General features: G+C 40.6%; 1 protein-coding gene across 1 annotated transcript in view; it reads left to right on the top strand.

Moving 5' to 3' along the window:
- The window catches only part of TMEM131L (transmembrane 131 like), a gene marked incomplete in the record, with an annotated part of 1,995,267 nt that overhangs the window by 1,579,518 nt on the left and 399,523 nt on the right, over positions 1-16,226 (top strand). The window contains 1 exon segment of the mRNA XM_044062407.1: positions 6,267-6,415. Within this exon segment, the coding sequence (XP_043918342.1) occupies positions 6,267-6,415 (149 nt within the window).

The raw sequence follows: 16,226 nt of genomic DNA, 5'->3' as shown, positions 1-16,226 counted from the left end.
CAGTGAGAATAAACGGCGAGATTTAACAACTTCACATAAAGAAGTTATGTACTTACCATAACGTTCCATGTGAGTTGTTTATCTCGCCTTTATTCTCACGCTCCTCCCTCCTTCCCCCTCCTGGCTGACAGTAGACTTAGAAGCTAGTACTATCCTGGCTCCTCAATACTTCTTTCCTTTGGAAAGTGTTTCCCTTTTAGAGTAGGATAAAGGTATATGTATGTGTATATATATATATATATATATATATATATATATATATATATATATATATATATATATATATATTTGCAGCAAACAAGATCTGAGGTAATTCCAGCCGTGCATTGTGGGATGAGGGGCTTGGTCTCGAGCTACTGGCAAACCTTGAGCTTTGCTATCGGCCGTGTCGGAGCCGAGGATCGACTCCGAACCCATCCGTGAGAATAAAGGCGAGATAAACAACTCAGATGGAACGTTATGGTAAGTACATAACTTCTTTTTATCTTCAGTTGGAAGTCCATCTTCATTACCTATCAGAGTAAGACTGGCAGGACTTGGCCTGCCATTGAGAAGTTTCCTTGGCTAACTAACCCCTTCTGGTGATGTAAACCCTTCTCAAGATTTCTTCAGCTATGCTAATGGTTGCCTTGCTCAAAAGAACAGTTTAAGGCTACTGATTTTACAGAAAGTGTTTATTCAAGGGTTTCTTTAAATTTTGTTGCTCATAATAGTGGCTTGTCTTTTATTTTTCCTTTCCTAGTTTTGTTTCAAGTAAGTAAATTCCTTTTTAAATCTTTTCTCTCCAAGATTATAGCAGACTCCTCTCTTTCCTTCTGCCTTGGCTCCATTTTTTACTTAACTAGTTGCACTGCATTTCTTCCTTCAGTAAAGCTGTTATGTAACACTAGATGTCCTATGCCACTGTTGCAGTATTATTTACATAAGGGATCTCTTGCTAAGAATAGCCAATGGTCAGCCAGTATATCAAAGCCTTTAGATTTTATAGGTGCCATACATGACGCATATGCTCCCTGTGTAAGGTGCCAGAAGTAAAAGTGACATACGAATACAAAGACGCAGAACTTTGCCTGAAGTCCGAATGCCATTGTTGAACATCTCTTTGAATGCCTTTCTGCAAATCTGACAAGCCGTCTTCAGATAAGTGCCCCTTTGAGATTTCTTCTCTACCTTTTTTCTCTATTATATTATACTAGTGTTCATGTCATCCAAAAAGGGAAAATGTCAGTGTGGCAGGCAGATTCCACATAAAACTTTCATAGCCAGTGTCTTTTTTGCTTAGGCATTTCCCACGACCATTCACATTGCTCCATCTATGAAGCATTTGTCCGTAAGACCCTTCATAGTTATCTTCCTTATACATATTTGTTGAGAACCAGTGACTTAAGCTATTGACTCAGGGTACTATGGAGGAATCCTCCCATCCTGAGTGTCAGACTTCTGCTAGGAAAAAGGCCCAAACTGCTATGCCTGATCCAGTTGCTGTCCAGACTGATTAAGACAGCTCTTTAGAAGCTAGTGAAGGCCATGAAGACCGTCCAATGCTGGCTTCTGATTCCTCTGCCAAGACCCTGTTGGGGGCTGGCATGGATCCAAATTCTTTCACGTCCTTAGTGGAGAGGGGGAATACTCATCTGGTAATTACTGAGGGGCCAAGGAGAATTCCTCAGATTTTGGTAAGGGAAGAGATTCCAACCACAGTTATCGACTCTCACCAAGAGTCTGAACCACCAAAAGTCTTCCAAGTGGACATCCCACTCAAAATGAAAACAAAAATACAAAGACATTATCCCTGTTATTAAAGATCCCCAACATGAATGGCAGGATTTTACTCAGGGTCTATTCAGTGCTTTATTGGCCTTGCAGCCTCCTCAGGGGGTGTCTGTCCCTGCTCCTCCATGTTTTCTACCCCCTGTTAAGAGGCCTAGGGAATTGGATTCCTCAGATAAGGACTTGGACTCTGGGGAGGAATCCCTAGCTTACTCCTCTCAAATTCCTTCCCCTCTAGACTACAGTTTTGAGGAAGAGGAAACTTTGAGCCCAGAATTTTCCTTTGGGAATACTATTTTTCATACGGTGAAGTACTTAAAATAGGATTGTTTTCAGGTTTCCGATTTTCGTTAAAAGGTATTATATGAGCTTTTATGAGTGGAGTCTCCTAAGCCGTCTGCTGCCCTTTTGGAACCTTTTTGGCTGTCTCTGTGGCTTATGATTCACAACACCCAGCTCCTAAGAAACCTGATAGGTTCTACAAGGTGCCTGATTAGAAATTTTTGTGCAAGTGCCCTTCTGTTGATCCCTCAATGGCTTCAGTTTCTTCTGACAAGTGTTCTAAGCTGCTTCCATCTACTAAGCTGCTTCCTTCAGATAAAGGTAGTTGAGCTTTGAAAAGCTTGGCAAAAAAGTATATACTGCTGCCACCTTGTCTTTTAGACTATCAATTACCAAACCCACATGACCAGGTGTGTTTTAGCCATTCTTTCTCAGGTAGCTTCGCTGGCCTTTGAATTTACTGTTTGTGATGGGAAGGATTCAGCTCTTTCACTCCTTTGATCCACTTCCCAGGTCACCTGTCACTCCACAAAATGTAGCTGTTATTCTGTTGATTTCTCTTCCAGGGCTGCTGCTTTGGTTTTGTCATGAGGTATTATTCTTGGGTATGTCGACTTTACCTGATGATATTAAAGCCAAGCTTTTTGGATTCCCCTCTGGATAATAAAAATCTTTTTGGAACAACTGCTGCTGACCTTTTTAAGTTCCTTCTGGATAAGGGTAAGGCCTTGCAGGAACTCAAGGCATATTTTTGTCTCTCGTATCTCCAAATTCTATAGGCATTACCCTTCTAAGTCTGCCTTTATTCACAGACAGACTCACCCACTTCCGAACGGTAAGGATGTAAACGTATTCCTCCTGCTAAATCCATTCGGACTCCATCATCTCAGAAGCCTTTTCTTCATGGCAAGTCTCCATTTCATATTTGGTCATCTCTTCCCCTTGGCCAGATCATCTTGTCTAGCTGCCTTTCTTCTGTCCTCTCTTATGGCTAGGCAGTTTCTCCGGTTGTGGGGTTTATTGCTTCCAGTACTCCCATGCTTCCTTTCGCCAGACTCCATGTGAAGAAGATACACTGGTTCAAATCACTGTGGCTTGTACACTACCACCCTCTGGAGTCCCCTGTTCCTCTTCATCCTTGTCTCAAACTCCAATTTCAGTGATGGATTCAACAGCTCCCTCTATCAGTCCAGGGCTTCCCTTGCATACTCCAGTTACGCCTCAAGAGCTGTACATGGATATCTCATACTTGGGGTGGTGGGCCTCTTGTGGCCCTCTAAAGGTCCAAGGTCTCTGTCCTCCACATCAGAGGTCAAATCATATCAGTGTAAAAGAGATCAGAGCTCTGTTCTTGGCTCTGCAAGCTTTTCATTCCCTTTTCCACCCTGGCCCTCTCAAAGTCTTCACGACAACACCACTTTTGATGTGGTATATCAACAAGCAGGGGGACACAAGGTCCAGTCTTTGCAAATTAGCTCTTCAGGCATGGATGCATCTATCCAGTATCAAGTGACTCTTCAGGCGGTCTATATTCCTTTAGAGCACAATCTAGTGGCAGACTCATTGAGCAGGTCCAGCACACAGGCTCATGAATGGTAACTCCACAGAAAGGTGTTTCTTGACATAGTCCATTGGTAGGGTTTTCCTCGGGTAGGTCTTTTTGCCTCCTCACTGAACAGACAACATCCTCTTTTCTGTGCCAGGGCACTAGGCCATCTGGCTTGGAAAATGAATTCCCTGTCTTTTCCTTGGGAGAGACTGTTTCTATTTGCCCCCCCCCCCCCTCCTCTGTTGCCTCGAGTTCTGCACAAAATTAGGTAGGAATCTCCCAAAATTTGTTGATAACTCCATTTTGGCCTAGACAACATCGGTTGCCCCTTCTTCATCATTTGACCAGGGGCCGTTATCACAAGTTAACCTCAATGGGTGGATCTTGTCACACAAGACAAGAGATCTCTTATCCATCCTCACCTTTCAACTCTTCAGTTGACACCGTGGATGTTAGGGTTTTGATTCTTTTTTGGCACTTCTTTTCTGAGGTCTTGCTCTGGGTTTTGCATGAGGCCAGGAAACCTATTACCAGAAAGTCAGTTTAATAAACAAAGTACAGTTAGCTTTCTAGTGCTGTTGTGTTTTATCATAATTTTTTTGTATATTTTTCTGCTTTTAAGCCTGCTGACCATCAAGCTATCATTATTGCCACCCATTCATATCCTTCTGGGGTGAGAGCTTCTGTGACCTATTTGTTCCCTTATTAGGCTTGAGTTTTCTCTGCTATTTCCATCAACAGTGCAGCCATGAAAGATTTTTTTCACTCCATTTGTGATGGTGATGTTTGCACCTGCATCACTGCAGGTGCTACCAGTGCTCCCCAAACAAAAGAATGTGCACTCCTGTGAGAGCAGCTCCATATAGCTTGGGTAACCATGCATATGCCCTTCCTATAGCAGTGGCCTGGTAGGTAGAGTCCAGGCTCCGCCTACCCCTGAAGTGGCATAACTAACAGCTGAGAAGGCACCAGTTCCCTCACCCAGATGTGGAGCACTGGTAAGAAGCCGTGCTTTTCCCATACCCCTAACTGGCTTGTCCAATACTCAAGGCTTTATCCAAAGTCTGCTCATCTGGCTGTTACTCTGTGTGCCACAGAACCTGATTGATTTATTGTAAACTTGATGTTTGTGGCAGTGTTGTTGCCATTTGTGGTTCCATAGGATTTTGATCTTGATCTGTGGCAGGTTTGTTGCAATTCCTTGTGGTAGTTGTGAACAGGGAGTCCTAAACATTGAAGTGCAAGTGTGCAGCCAACATTCCCCCATTGGGCAAGCAGTCTAGATCTTTAAAGTACTTGTGGAAGGATCATTTTTCAGAACCATGATGTATGTGTTTAATTCAAGAATACTACCCTCAAGGATAGAATAAGTTATTCAGAGCTTCAGAAACTAAAGGCTGCTTGCATCTGTTCTCCAAGCTTCCAGAGATTCTCCCTTCTCTGTTTCTGTTCCCTCAAACAGGTAGAGGAATCCAGAAAATTGTCTCCTGTTGAGACAGACCCTAGTGTCCCTGATAAGAAGGTTAGACTAAAGGTTTTTTCTTCTCCTCCCAAGCCCATTTTGTCTAAAAAAAAAAAAAAAAAAAAAAAAAATTTACTCCTGTCCCAAGACCAAGACCCAGCAACATCTCCTTAATTACTTCCACTGGGTAAGGTAATTCATGTCAAGCATTCTGAATTAGATGAGATTGACTGTAGTAAGATGTGGCAGATTTTTTTTTCAGTTCTGCCCAGGTGGTTCTGTGTCTCCTCCTTTGTTACCTTGGTGAGTAGAAATTTCCCTTTGCAAAATTTTGCTGCTTCTGCCCCAAATATATCCTCACCAGATCTAATCTACATCCTGGTACTTAACAGGCTGACAGTTGACCCTTCAGTGCTGGTTACATGTTGATGGACTTCTTGAGGTTGACTGCGGTCTCATTTTCAGGGCTGCAGCCTTTGGCCTCAGCCATCTCAACGTCAGTAGTGCCATCAACTCTGGGCTTGCCAGGTTCAGGCTTCTTGATGCCAAGGGGCCATTTAGCATCAGCAGCTGACTTATTGAAGTTGATGCCATCGGGGCCATAGTCGACTTCAAGAACCTGAGTCACAGCTTCTACATCATTTGGGCTTTGGCACTTTGGGTCAAAGTCAGGCCAGCCTTCAATGCTTTGTCTTTCTTTCAACCTGACTGTACTTAGTATTGCTGCTGGCTGTGATGATGCAGGCTTCCTTGCATCTGCTGAGGTTGTAATAAGTTTGACTATAATTAGTAGGGCAGTTGTTTTTAAATGTGGCACTTATTTTCGTCACTCATTCTTACACTACAATACAGCAGTAAGATCTTCAGCTTTAGGACATCACACACAGTCTCTGCTCCATGATACCTGATGTAGTGTACTAAGTAAAAGTATATGACACTTGTCTTGAAATGTCAACTTGGTCATTGGGTTATACAGTCGCCCTAGAACTGTCTGAACTCGGATAACATTTCTTGAGGGCATGCCTATGGTCCCTTATCCAGAATGTGACAAACTAAAATTCAAGAAGACAGGTACAAAAATATTACTGTGAATATTGCAGCTGAGGAGCATTGTTGGCCCATAAGGAAGCCTAGGCAGTTGCATGCGCTACAAAGGTTTACATGCATGTAATCTGGTTGTCTTTTTTTTTTCTTCTTTTTTAGGGTACAGGTCTCAAGAACGCATGCACTTTGAGAAACAGGACTGTGAAAAAGTGAAGGAGCAAACAGTTTGTGAACCTTCAGTGGACAAAACGAGTCCAAGAGAAGAGAAACAGAACTGCTGTGAGAAACAGTCATTCACAACAAAAGAGGTTTGTTTCTGTGCAGTACCTGTTTTAATGTAATCAGTAAGTAAAATATTTCTTCTTCTAGCTTTTCCCGGTTAGGGGTTGCCACAGCGGATCACCTGTCTGCTCATGATTGGCAGTGGAGTTTTACGGTGTTGAGTTTCCAGCCCGGCATTCAACCTTACACAGAAGGCACACACTCACACCTAGGGCCAATTTAGAGTGTCCAATCCACCTACAGCATGTCTTTGGGGTGTGGGAGGAAACCGGAGCACCCAGAGGAAACCCATGCGATCACAAGGAGGACATGCAGACACCACACAGAGGCATCCCAGCCAAGGATCGAACCGGAGAACCTCTTGCTGTGAGGTGGCAATGCTAACCGCTGCACCACTGCAGCCACCCCCCCCCCCCCAAGTAAAATATTTCTTAAAAGTCAGAATGTTTTTTTTTTTTTTAATGTAAAAAAATTAACAGATTACACTGCTATTTGGTACTGAACAAAGATTACCTGTTATACAACAGAACTTCCCACTCCCTCCTCATCATTTTATTTTTTTTTTAGACTTCATATGTAGTATTTTTCATGTGTGATTCCCTGAACATAGGGTCAAGAGAAAATATAATCAATGTTAAATTAGGCAAGGTAATTATTTTAACTCTTCTATCTTAATGCTTTCTTTTGTTTGTTTTGTTATGTTTCTGTATCTCCATGCATGTCTCCTACTTAACTCCTGTAGAAATGAACATTTTTGCCCATTAGGCTCTGTACTGCATGATACGATCACTTCAAAATTTTAGATGAACTAAAGATCGTAATGGATATTTGGTGTAATGCAGCAGTGGAGCCACCACGTGAAGATGTACAGCCTGAATTTTCATGACTGACCTCCCTTGATGTTTTCATCCTTCTGATGCGACTACAATAGCATCAAAGGAAGAGCAGACTTCTCCACTTCTTTCCTGTAACTTCACTTGGGAAAGAAATGGCAACACTATTTTTCCAAGGTTTTGTCCTCAAATATATGTTTGTCTGTTTATTACTTTTCAGTCTAGTTACTGAGATATTAACAATTCATATATATATATATATTTTCTGTTTTCATTATGTCAAAGCCCTTATTCCGCAAGTGTAGTTTTTCCAGAAGTGGCACTTTAGGAGCAAGTACTCTTTGGGCATTTTTTATCTGGAGAAAGATAACTTTTCAGAAGAGTGAGTTTTGTAGGAAAGTCAAGCAAAATACAGTTATCATCTTGGAAAATGGTAAGTGGGAGAGGCTTTGAGAGGAAAAGTCGAGAAGCAAGGCATGGTCCACCTCTTCCTCATTAAAAGTAAATACAGAATAAAATATTAATATGTTAAATGAAACAGACTAATGGAAACATAAAAAAAGAAGAGTCGTCATCCCAGCTTGATACGTGGTATTCCAAATTTCCATGTCTGGTTAGTGTCTATTTACCAGACAGTTCAGCATCCCTTTCCTATTCAGCTGGTTTGCTGATGGGGAGTACCACATTTATGTTGATGTTGATGGTGTGTCCTGCTTCTCACAAGCTGAGGAGTGGTCCTTGTGTCCCTGAAGAGTGATAAAATGTGGCCATCAATTCTTTTTCTGATCCGTCTGTTCAGAAATGCCTACCACCAAGCTGGTAAGTATGGCCCAGCAGAGGAGAGCAGTTCATAGCACTTGTGCTAACTGATTTGATGACCAAGCCCTGTGGTGAATTGTTGCTGAGATCTTCATGAAGACAGCTGTCATCTCTAGTTTTGCCAGCCAGCTGGATGTTGTTGAGGGATGAAGGGATTTCTTTCATGACACTTCAAGCTTGGAATGGTTTATTCAGAAACTAGTTTCTTTGCATGTTATTTACAGTTCGGGAATTCAGCAGGGCACTCATGAGTACTTCTTTGACCCTTCTCTTACTCATTTGTCAGAGGAGGAGGAAAGCTGAAAAGAGGGTTAGACTTCTTTGAAATCTAATTTGAAGTTTGAAAGAGAGCATTGAACTCTAGTGCAGATGTTCTTCATGTTTCACTGTTACAGTCATTACATTTGGGTTATCTGCTTGCAGGTAGCCCTCAGTCAGCCTATTTAATAAAGTCTTGGGTCTTGCATCGGTTGCTGTCCCTTCTTCCATGATGTGAGGTCGTTAGGAGTATAAAACATTCAGCCAACAAATAGCAATCCCAACAAATAACCAAGGAAGAACTGCTGACACACAGAGCTGGAACCAACCTTTAATACGATACACACTATTACAACAGTCTTTCTTGCCGTGCAGTGCCCAAAGCAGAAGCAGTTTGCAAGTGCCGCTCGGCCGACTCCTGAAATTTTTGTTTTCAAGTTTCAGAACCGAAGTCTTCAACTAAAAGCTAAGTACCCCATTGGGGAAACTCTTTCTTGCTCCTTATAGCTGGTCCTAATGCTATCTAAATTCCTCTTCCCAACCATAGCTTTGGGAATCTACCCAAATTTAATGACCGCAACAGTGAAACACAAAGAACATAGTACAGTTGTAGACTTACCATAAATGTAGATGTTCGAGTGTATTCACTGTTGCAGTCCTGGTTACCCTCCCTCCAGCCCGCTAACTTCTTTTGGCTATACCTCTACTTTCTTTTACTATGCTTAAAAGCCTTTTTGGTGTATTTGCTTTTTTGTTGGAGGTATATCATTGTACTTTTATATTTTATTGCTTCTCATTGGGGGGCACCTGACATCTGGGGCAAGAAAAACTGATGTAATAGCGTCGGCTGCATGTTTTATACCCCTGACGGCCTGACGTCATGGAAGAAGGGACAGCAACTGACGCAGGACCCAAGACTTTGTTAATCAGGCCGACTGAGGGCTACCTGCAAGCAGATAACCCAAATGTAATGATTGCAACAGTGAATACACTTGAACATCTACATTTATGGTAAGTGTATACAACTGCACTTTTCTGCCATTCCTCTGGGTAATGAATCCCCATTTCACCTGAAGATCCTTCAGATAAACACCTTTTCTAAAAGCTTGATTTGCTAAAGAATTTCTGTACTGTATGTTATTCAGATATATATGGCAGAAATGGGCCAAAACATAGACCTGTCACAGCCTCTTAACATTCTACTTCTTCCATTTCTTTATTTTGCCTGAAAGGCCCTGACAAAGTACATGCCATCCATGGGATGGATTGTACGCACTGTGCCACTGTTGGGTGCTGTTTTTCTGAAGCAGCACACAGCGGCCACTTCCAGGAAGAGCACTGGCAGTATACAAGCGGCGCAATAATGCTCTTCATTTCAGTGATGATCTTTTTCCACTGACATTGTTTATTTTAAGCAACCACAATGTACAACTCACCAGACACTTGGACAGCTTCGGAAAAAACAGAGCAACTCACCTATTCTCTTCCAGCTCAGAAACAGAGACCCATCTACTAAGTAAGCTGCATGGTGGGAGATGATTACTGAATGTAGAGTAGTTATAGCAGAAAAGAAAGATTGCTAACTCAACAGTAGCCAGCTGAGGCAGGAGAAGGAAATACCTTTGGCTGAAATTGAGTCACAAATAGCTCTTTTCAAAGCTCCACAACAATCTGTGAACTTTATTTTCTCTGTATCATTGCACCTCGCAATAGGATCTCTCTTGATGGACAAGCCAAAGGCATAAGTTGCAGAAAATGCAGATGAGTTCCATGTAGAAATGAAGCGGTTTTAAATTAAAAGAGGAAGATTGAGCAAGTCATAAGGAAATTTGTTCATGATGATGGAAAATAATTAAGGGGCTATGATAGACCCTTGAGGAATATTTTGAGTAGGGGACTTTGGAAGATGTAGAAGAGCCTATTTTAACAGTGACGTGACAACTCAGTATATAGTTTTGGAGTCAGGAGCTTATGCCAGGATTTATGCCAGTGTCTAGGATAAGGCTTATCAGGATAGAGTGATTCACAAGATCAGAGGTGGTTGTTAGGTCAGTAAAGGGAGAAAGTACAATTATGTAAAATCTTACCATAACAGTAGATGTCCTTGCCTTCACTGCTGCAGTAGTCTTAACAGATGGGATTCCCTGCTGTGGAAGACTGAACATCCAGCCAGTCCACCAAAGCCTACCATTGCTTTAAGGTACACCAAGCATCACCCAAACGCTCCTTGCGTAGCATAGGGCATAAAGGTGACATTCAGGTGTACTAGCTACAAAACTGAGAACACCAGTTCAAGGAACCCAAGAGGTAACCTGTACATCCAAGAAGGTAAATGACTAGGAGGATGGAAGGAGGGCTCAAATACTATAGCAGTGAAGGTAAGGACCATCTACTGTTATGGTAAGATTTTACACAGCTATAGTATGCCCTTACATTCACTGCTGCGGTATTCTTAACAGATGGGAGAATGCCAACGCTCAAGAGGAAACTTGGGAGGAGGAAGGGTTGGCTTTGGTAGACTGGCCGGATGTTGGTCCTCCACGGCAGGGAATCCCATCTGTTAAGAATACTGCAGCAGTGAATGTGAGGGCATCTATTTAACATTCTGTTGTCCATATTGAGAAGTAGCTCATCTGTTAAAGTTCACAATACCATTATTGTACTTGGACATCTCCAGAAGCCATGTTGTTTTGGGGAAATAAGGTTATATTGGTTGTTGTACTGAGACAATTGAATGTAAGTTATTTATTTTTCTGTTTTGTAGTATTTTTCCTGGGGTGGGTGAGATGTAAATTGGTTAGAAGGGGAAACACTGGTGGAGCTGAACTGCTTGGGTAAGGGTTTCACTTTGTCTTCTTAATGTTTGGCATAGCATTGTGTGCGACATTGAAATTGTATGTATGTAGGAGGGGGCAGTCTGGAATTCCTTACGACAATATGTAAACCATGAAATTAGGATTTTAGACCAGTGGGTGCCGGGCTGGCAACTCGACACAGTAAAACTCCACTGCCAAGCATGTGCGGGTGATCTGCTGTGGCGACCCCTAACCGGAAAAAGCCGAAAGAAGAAGACGACCAGTGATATCAGGTCAAGGAGAGGTTTTGCACTAGTTGAATTTTAGTATTATTGACTGTTAATATTTTTATAGTTTAATTGCTGGTTAGAGGTGAAAATAACATTTAGTTTTATTTGGATTTAGGAGTAGTTTAGATTGCTGTTGCCAGTTTTCAGTTTTTGTAAATGCTGTAGGTCATCTTAGAGCTGTTTGAAGAGGCTTCACATATTAATTTTATGTGACCTACATATTGGATTAGATTTGCTGAATGGGAAGCTGTACATATTTTATTTACAAATGTACTGAAGAGTAAAGGTCCTAGTGTTGAATCTTTTGGCAAACCTAATGTTTGCTGAGGAGCTGGCAGCTCATTTGCCTGGCATACAGTTGTATGGGATGCAAAACTTTCAAATGCTTCGGATAGTTTAAAAATATGGATGCAACCATTTCACCTTGATTTCATCTTTCACACATAGTTAATAGAAACTAGTAATACAGTTTCTGTGCTGTGAACTGGCTAAAATCCACACTGTGTTATGGAAGGTAATTTTTTCTCTATTAGATAGTTTAGCAATTGTAGGTAAACACATTTTTAAGTGGGACAAAGATATTTGTAGTTTGCTAGTTCGAGATTTGCCACCTTTATTTAAGGGGCTGATGTAAGATTGTTTCCCGAGTTTTGGGACTGCAGCTTCTTGGAAAGAGTGATCTAAAAATATAGAAACTGGGTATGCTATTGCTTCTGAAGCTACATTGATTTTTTTCCCTCTAGCAGGCTGTCAGTTACAGGAAAGGTAGGTTTTATGACTAAATATTTTTTTTGTCACTGTAGCAAAAGTTGTAAGTGAGAAGGTAGTAGTAATGCCATCAACATCTCTTGATGATATGTTGGATACTTTGGGTTTATTAAGGGTGTTAGAAATATTTATGTGCTGTAAATTAAAATCTCAATACTGTGTTATAGAGTTTTAATCTGTGAAAGGCCAGTGTTGTGGTTTTGCTACCAGGTTTGTTACATTTATTGATTCTGGACCAAAACTGTAGTGGAGTTTTACTGTGGTTTACCTATAGAATAGTTTAGTAGTTTTTCTTAAACTTTACAATTAACTCCATTGTTTTCGTAATTTTCCAAGTACTTCTTGTCAGATAAATATTTTGAATATTTCATCATCTAGAACAGTTTAAATTCCAGCACTGTAACCATGCAGTCCTTTCCTAACAAATAACGTTTAGTAGCTTTTGATACTGTTTAGACTGGGCCATATGAAAAGATCTGTCTCACCGAAAAAGTTTGATTAATGTCATTGGTTATTGTATTCCCTGTATCAAAGCAGTTGTGATAGCCTTTAAACCTTGCCAGCTCTAAAGAGCATGACTGTACCATGCTACAAAAAGAGAGATGGTTGCCAGTAGCCTTCCATTCCACTTTCCTTTTGCAACTCTTATCTTCAAACTGCTTTTTGAAAATTCTTGTCCACCACTGAAACTGTGTTGCATATCAGAGAATTTAACCACTAACTCAGAACAAGTAAAAAGTAGTAAGTAATACCCATTTGTTAACCAAGTCCCCTTTTCATTGGTGATCGGGGAGAATGTCTGGTTAAGCTGCAGGAATCAAACCCTGTAGCACAGAAACTACAGCCAACAGCCTTAACCTTCTGCACCAACTGCCAGACTAAGTGATTCTGCAGTTAGTAAGACCTCTCATTCAGACTTATGACCACTGAAAGTGCATTTTGTAAAATCATGCCAGCTTGCTGGAACTCACTTACAAAAGACATCAGACTGGTGTCTGATTTTAATAGCTTTAAACTTCAACTGAAAAGCATCTCACTGAAGACAGTAAATATTGTGTCTTTCGGCTTTTCCTGGTTAGGGGTCGCCACAGCGGAACTCCGTTCCGCTAATGATTGGCAGTAGATTTTTACGTGCCGAGTTGCCAGCCCTGACACACAACCTTCAACGAAGGTACGCCCATTCACGCATGTCTCCACACAGAAGACGCTCTAGCTGAGAATCAAACAGGACAACGTCTTACTGTGAGGTGACAATGCTACCGCAGCACCCACCACCGCAGTATACTGAAGACAGTAAATATAAATGTAAATGGGATCCAGGATAAACTACTAACTTATATTAGCACTACCTGACTGTCATCTATTATCTGTCCTTACTGTCTATCTTTCAATTGTCATTTTTATACCCTTCCTCATAGCATACCATCTAGCTCAGCTTTGTGAGGAGGGATCAACCCAGTCAGTTACTACTGTAGAGTCATTGAACTTGCTAAAAGTCTACCTTGTTAACATGTATGGTATTAATAGATGTGCAAGGTATTAGCATTTGTATGTATCTACACTGTGTGCTAATGTTGTAGTTATACCATGTGTTTCCTATTGTAAAGCCCTAGCTGATTATGATAGTATTGTGTTATTTATGTTTCTGTATGTCTTGCCTCCTTGATCTGGGTCATTGCTGAAAAAGGTATTATGAGTGGTCTGCATATCTGGTTAATAAGTAAATAAAACCTTTCTGTGCCTCAGAACACCTCTACCTCCACTACTCCTACAAATACACTCTTCCTTCGTAAGTCGTCCAAGTCCCATACTTGTTGATGCTTAATTGAATATCTTGCAGAAGAAAAATAACATGATTTAGCCTGGGAATTAATCCTACAAGTTTTCAACTTATTTTAACAGATTTAACAATGTTAACATTCTGTTAATGTGATTTTGCTTTATTTTTCCTCTTTTTTTTCTTTTACAACATGATTATACTGTATTCCTCCTCATTTTATTTACTTCTGGGGCTGTGTCCTTTTCATCACTTGCAAGTTTGATCATATCAGAAATATTTGCTCAGTTCTCTGTCTGCTCCTATTCACCTACTTCATCTTCAGAAGTTTCTGATAAAAAGGCAAACTTTACTTTCAGCAGGAATCCTGACTGGACTGTTATTTCCTCAGTTTGTCTCCTGCATTGGTTATTTATCATGCATTGCTCAAATTACATCATCTATGAATCATACTTCTGCTGTCATCCCCTATTTCTGGATATATTCTTTGTTTCTTTTCCATAAGGGCATATTTCTAAGCTCTAGTTCATTGTGATAGTTGCATTTAACTTTTACACAGTACTTAAAAATCATGCATGTCGATGTTGCATAAACTACACCACACCTTTTAAGAATTCTGTAACAATGTTATCAACATTGTTAACACAACACCTCTGTGGAGTTATTTATTTTTTTTAATTTATTATTGCTGTGCTTTCTACTATGAAAGCAAAACTTTGACGGACCGGCATAAAAAAAAAAGTCAACACCATCCTTTTACTTAAGCTTCACATTCACTTTTCTTCCACCTATCCAAGAAGTCTTCAGTATCAAAAATAGGCTTATGGTCAGAGAATTCCACTATGACATTCACAACAAGCAACTTTAATCAGGTTGACCTAAGCAGGTTCTACATATAATGTAAAACGTTGAAAATTAATGGTAAAAACAGTAAGTAGTAGTTCCTGTTGAAGAGCTAAAGGGTTTGGATGTCTAACAAGAAGAAAAGTAAGCAATTAATGGCGTAGGTAGAGTGATTTGCATACTGTGGTACACAGTTAACTCAGATAATTGAGTTGAAATTTCAGTCTCATGAAGCATAGCTCGCATCTGCTGTGTCTTTTTTATTAATTAAATCTCCTTAACTGACAAACTTATAGATTACATCCTACCTCTGATCCCAAGTGTAACTGATGAATTATAGTGGAGAGTCAACACCCCAGGGATTCCCTTCACCCAACCATAACCAGATCATAGATTGACTACAGATGTTTTGAAATTGTGAATGGTGAGATGTGCTACAGTTCATAGATCAAGGTCAATGATCTTAGAAGAATGATCTAAGAAGAAAAAACGAGAAATGATAGCCATTCACTTTGCTTATCTGGCTTTCCAATTAGCTTTAAAGCCAGAGATACTGTAGATTGTAACCAATTGTAGATTGTACAGTGAGTACCTTAACATGCAGGGAGGTACACTGTTCCATCCTTTGCAAGCTAATCATGATTGCATGTGGTTTAGCAATCAACCTCAGCCTCCAACTTCAAGTGGTAAATATACCCAGCCAAAAAATTATCTGTTGGATTCCTTGAGCAAGGAGGTCATGGCTTATCTGAGTGGTAAATGCAGAGGACAGCAGTTATAGAAATCGTAAAGAACTCGGGCAGTCTAGGAGAAGACTTGATTGTCTCACAAAGAAACTACCCATTAATAAAATTTTGTCCTGAGCGATCAAAGCCTTCTCTGCCAGATAAGATGAGTATCATTTTATGCATTTCCTTCGACTCCACTCATTTTCCACATGATTTTAAAGGTAAGAAATAAAAATTCAGCAGTTATTTTGATAACCCCTTGCAAACCAGAACAAATGTTTCTCCCAGCTGATACAAATGACCACAGAAGAACCAGTGACTTTCCTCTTTTAATTTTGGGCTAACTACCCTGTAGCAGGAGACTGTAAACATCCACAGCCTCAAGGATCTCAAGCTAGCAGCATGGAAGATATCAGGCTTATTCCACATAGACATGTGTTCTCCATTGATATGGTTCATATCTTACACGAATCCAGGACATGGAATACATGTAAATCTTAACTTATTGTAGCAGAGTAAGTTTACTTTATCAGTACGGGAGGAAGGAAATAAACCATACCTCTTACCATATTTTGCAAATGCTTTCATACAGCTCAGAATTTCTTTTTAAAATTTGGTAACTCGCGCCTCATTCAAGGTGTCACTTTCTCCTGTTTTGCCTGCATCTCTTTGAATCAGCATGTCTCAGCCATTTCCTTCACTGAAGTTGTGCTTGGAAGGCATTCT

Source organism: Protopterus annectens, chromosome 2.part1, assembly GCF_019279795.1.
Source record: "Protopterus annectens isolate FY-2018-M chromosome 2.part1, PAN1.0, whole genome shotgun sequence".
NCBI lineage: Eukaryota > Metazoa > Chordata > Ceratodontiformes > Protopteridae > Protopterus > Protopterus annectens.
The sequence above is the reverse complement of the archived record's forward strand: the minus strand, read 5'-3'. Positions and strand labels throughout refer to the sequence as shown.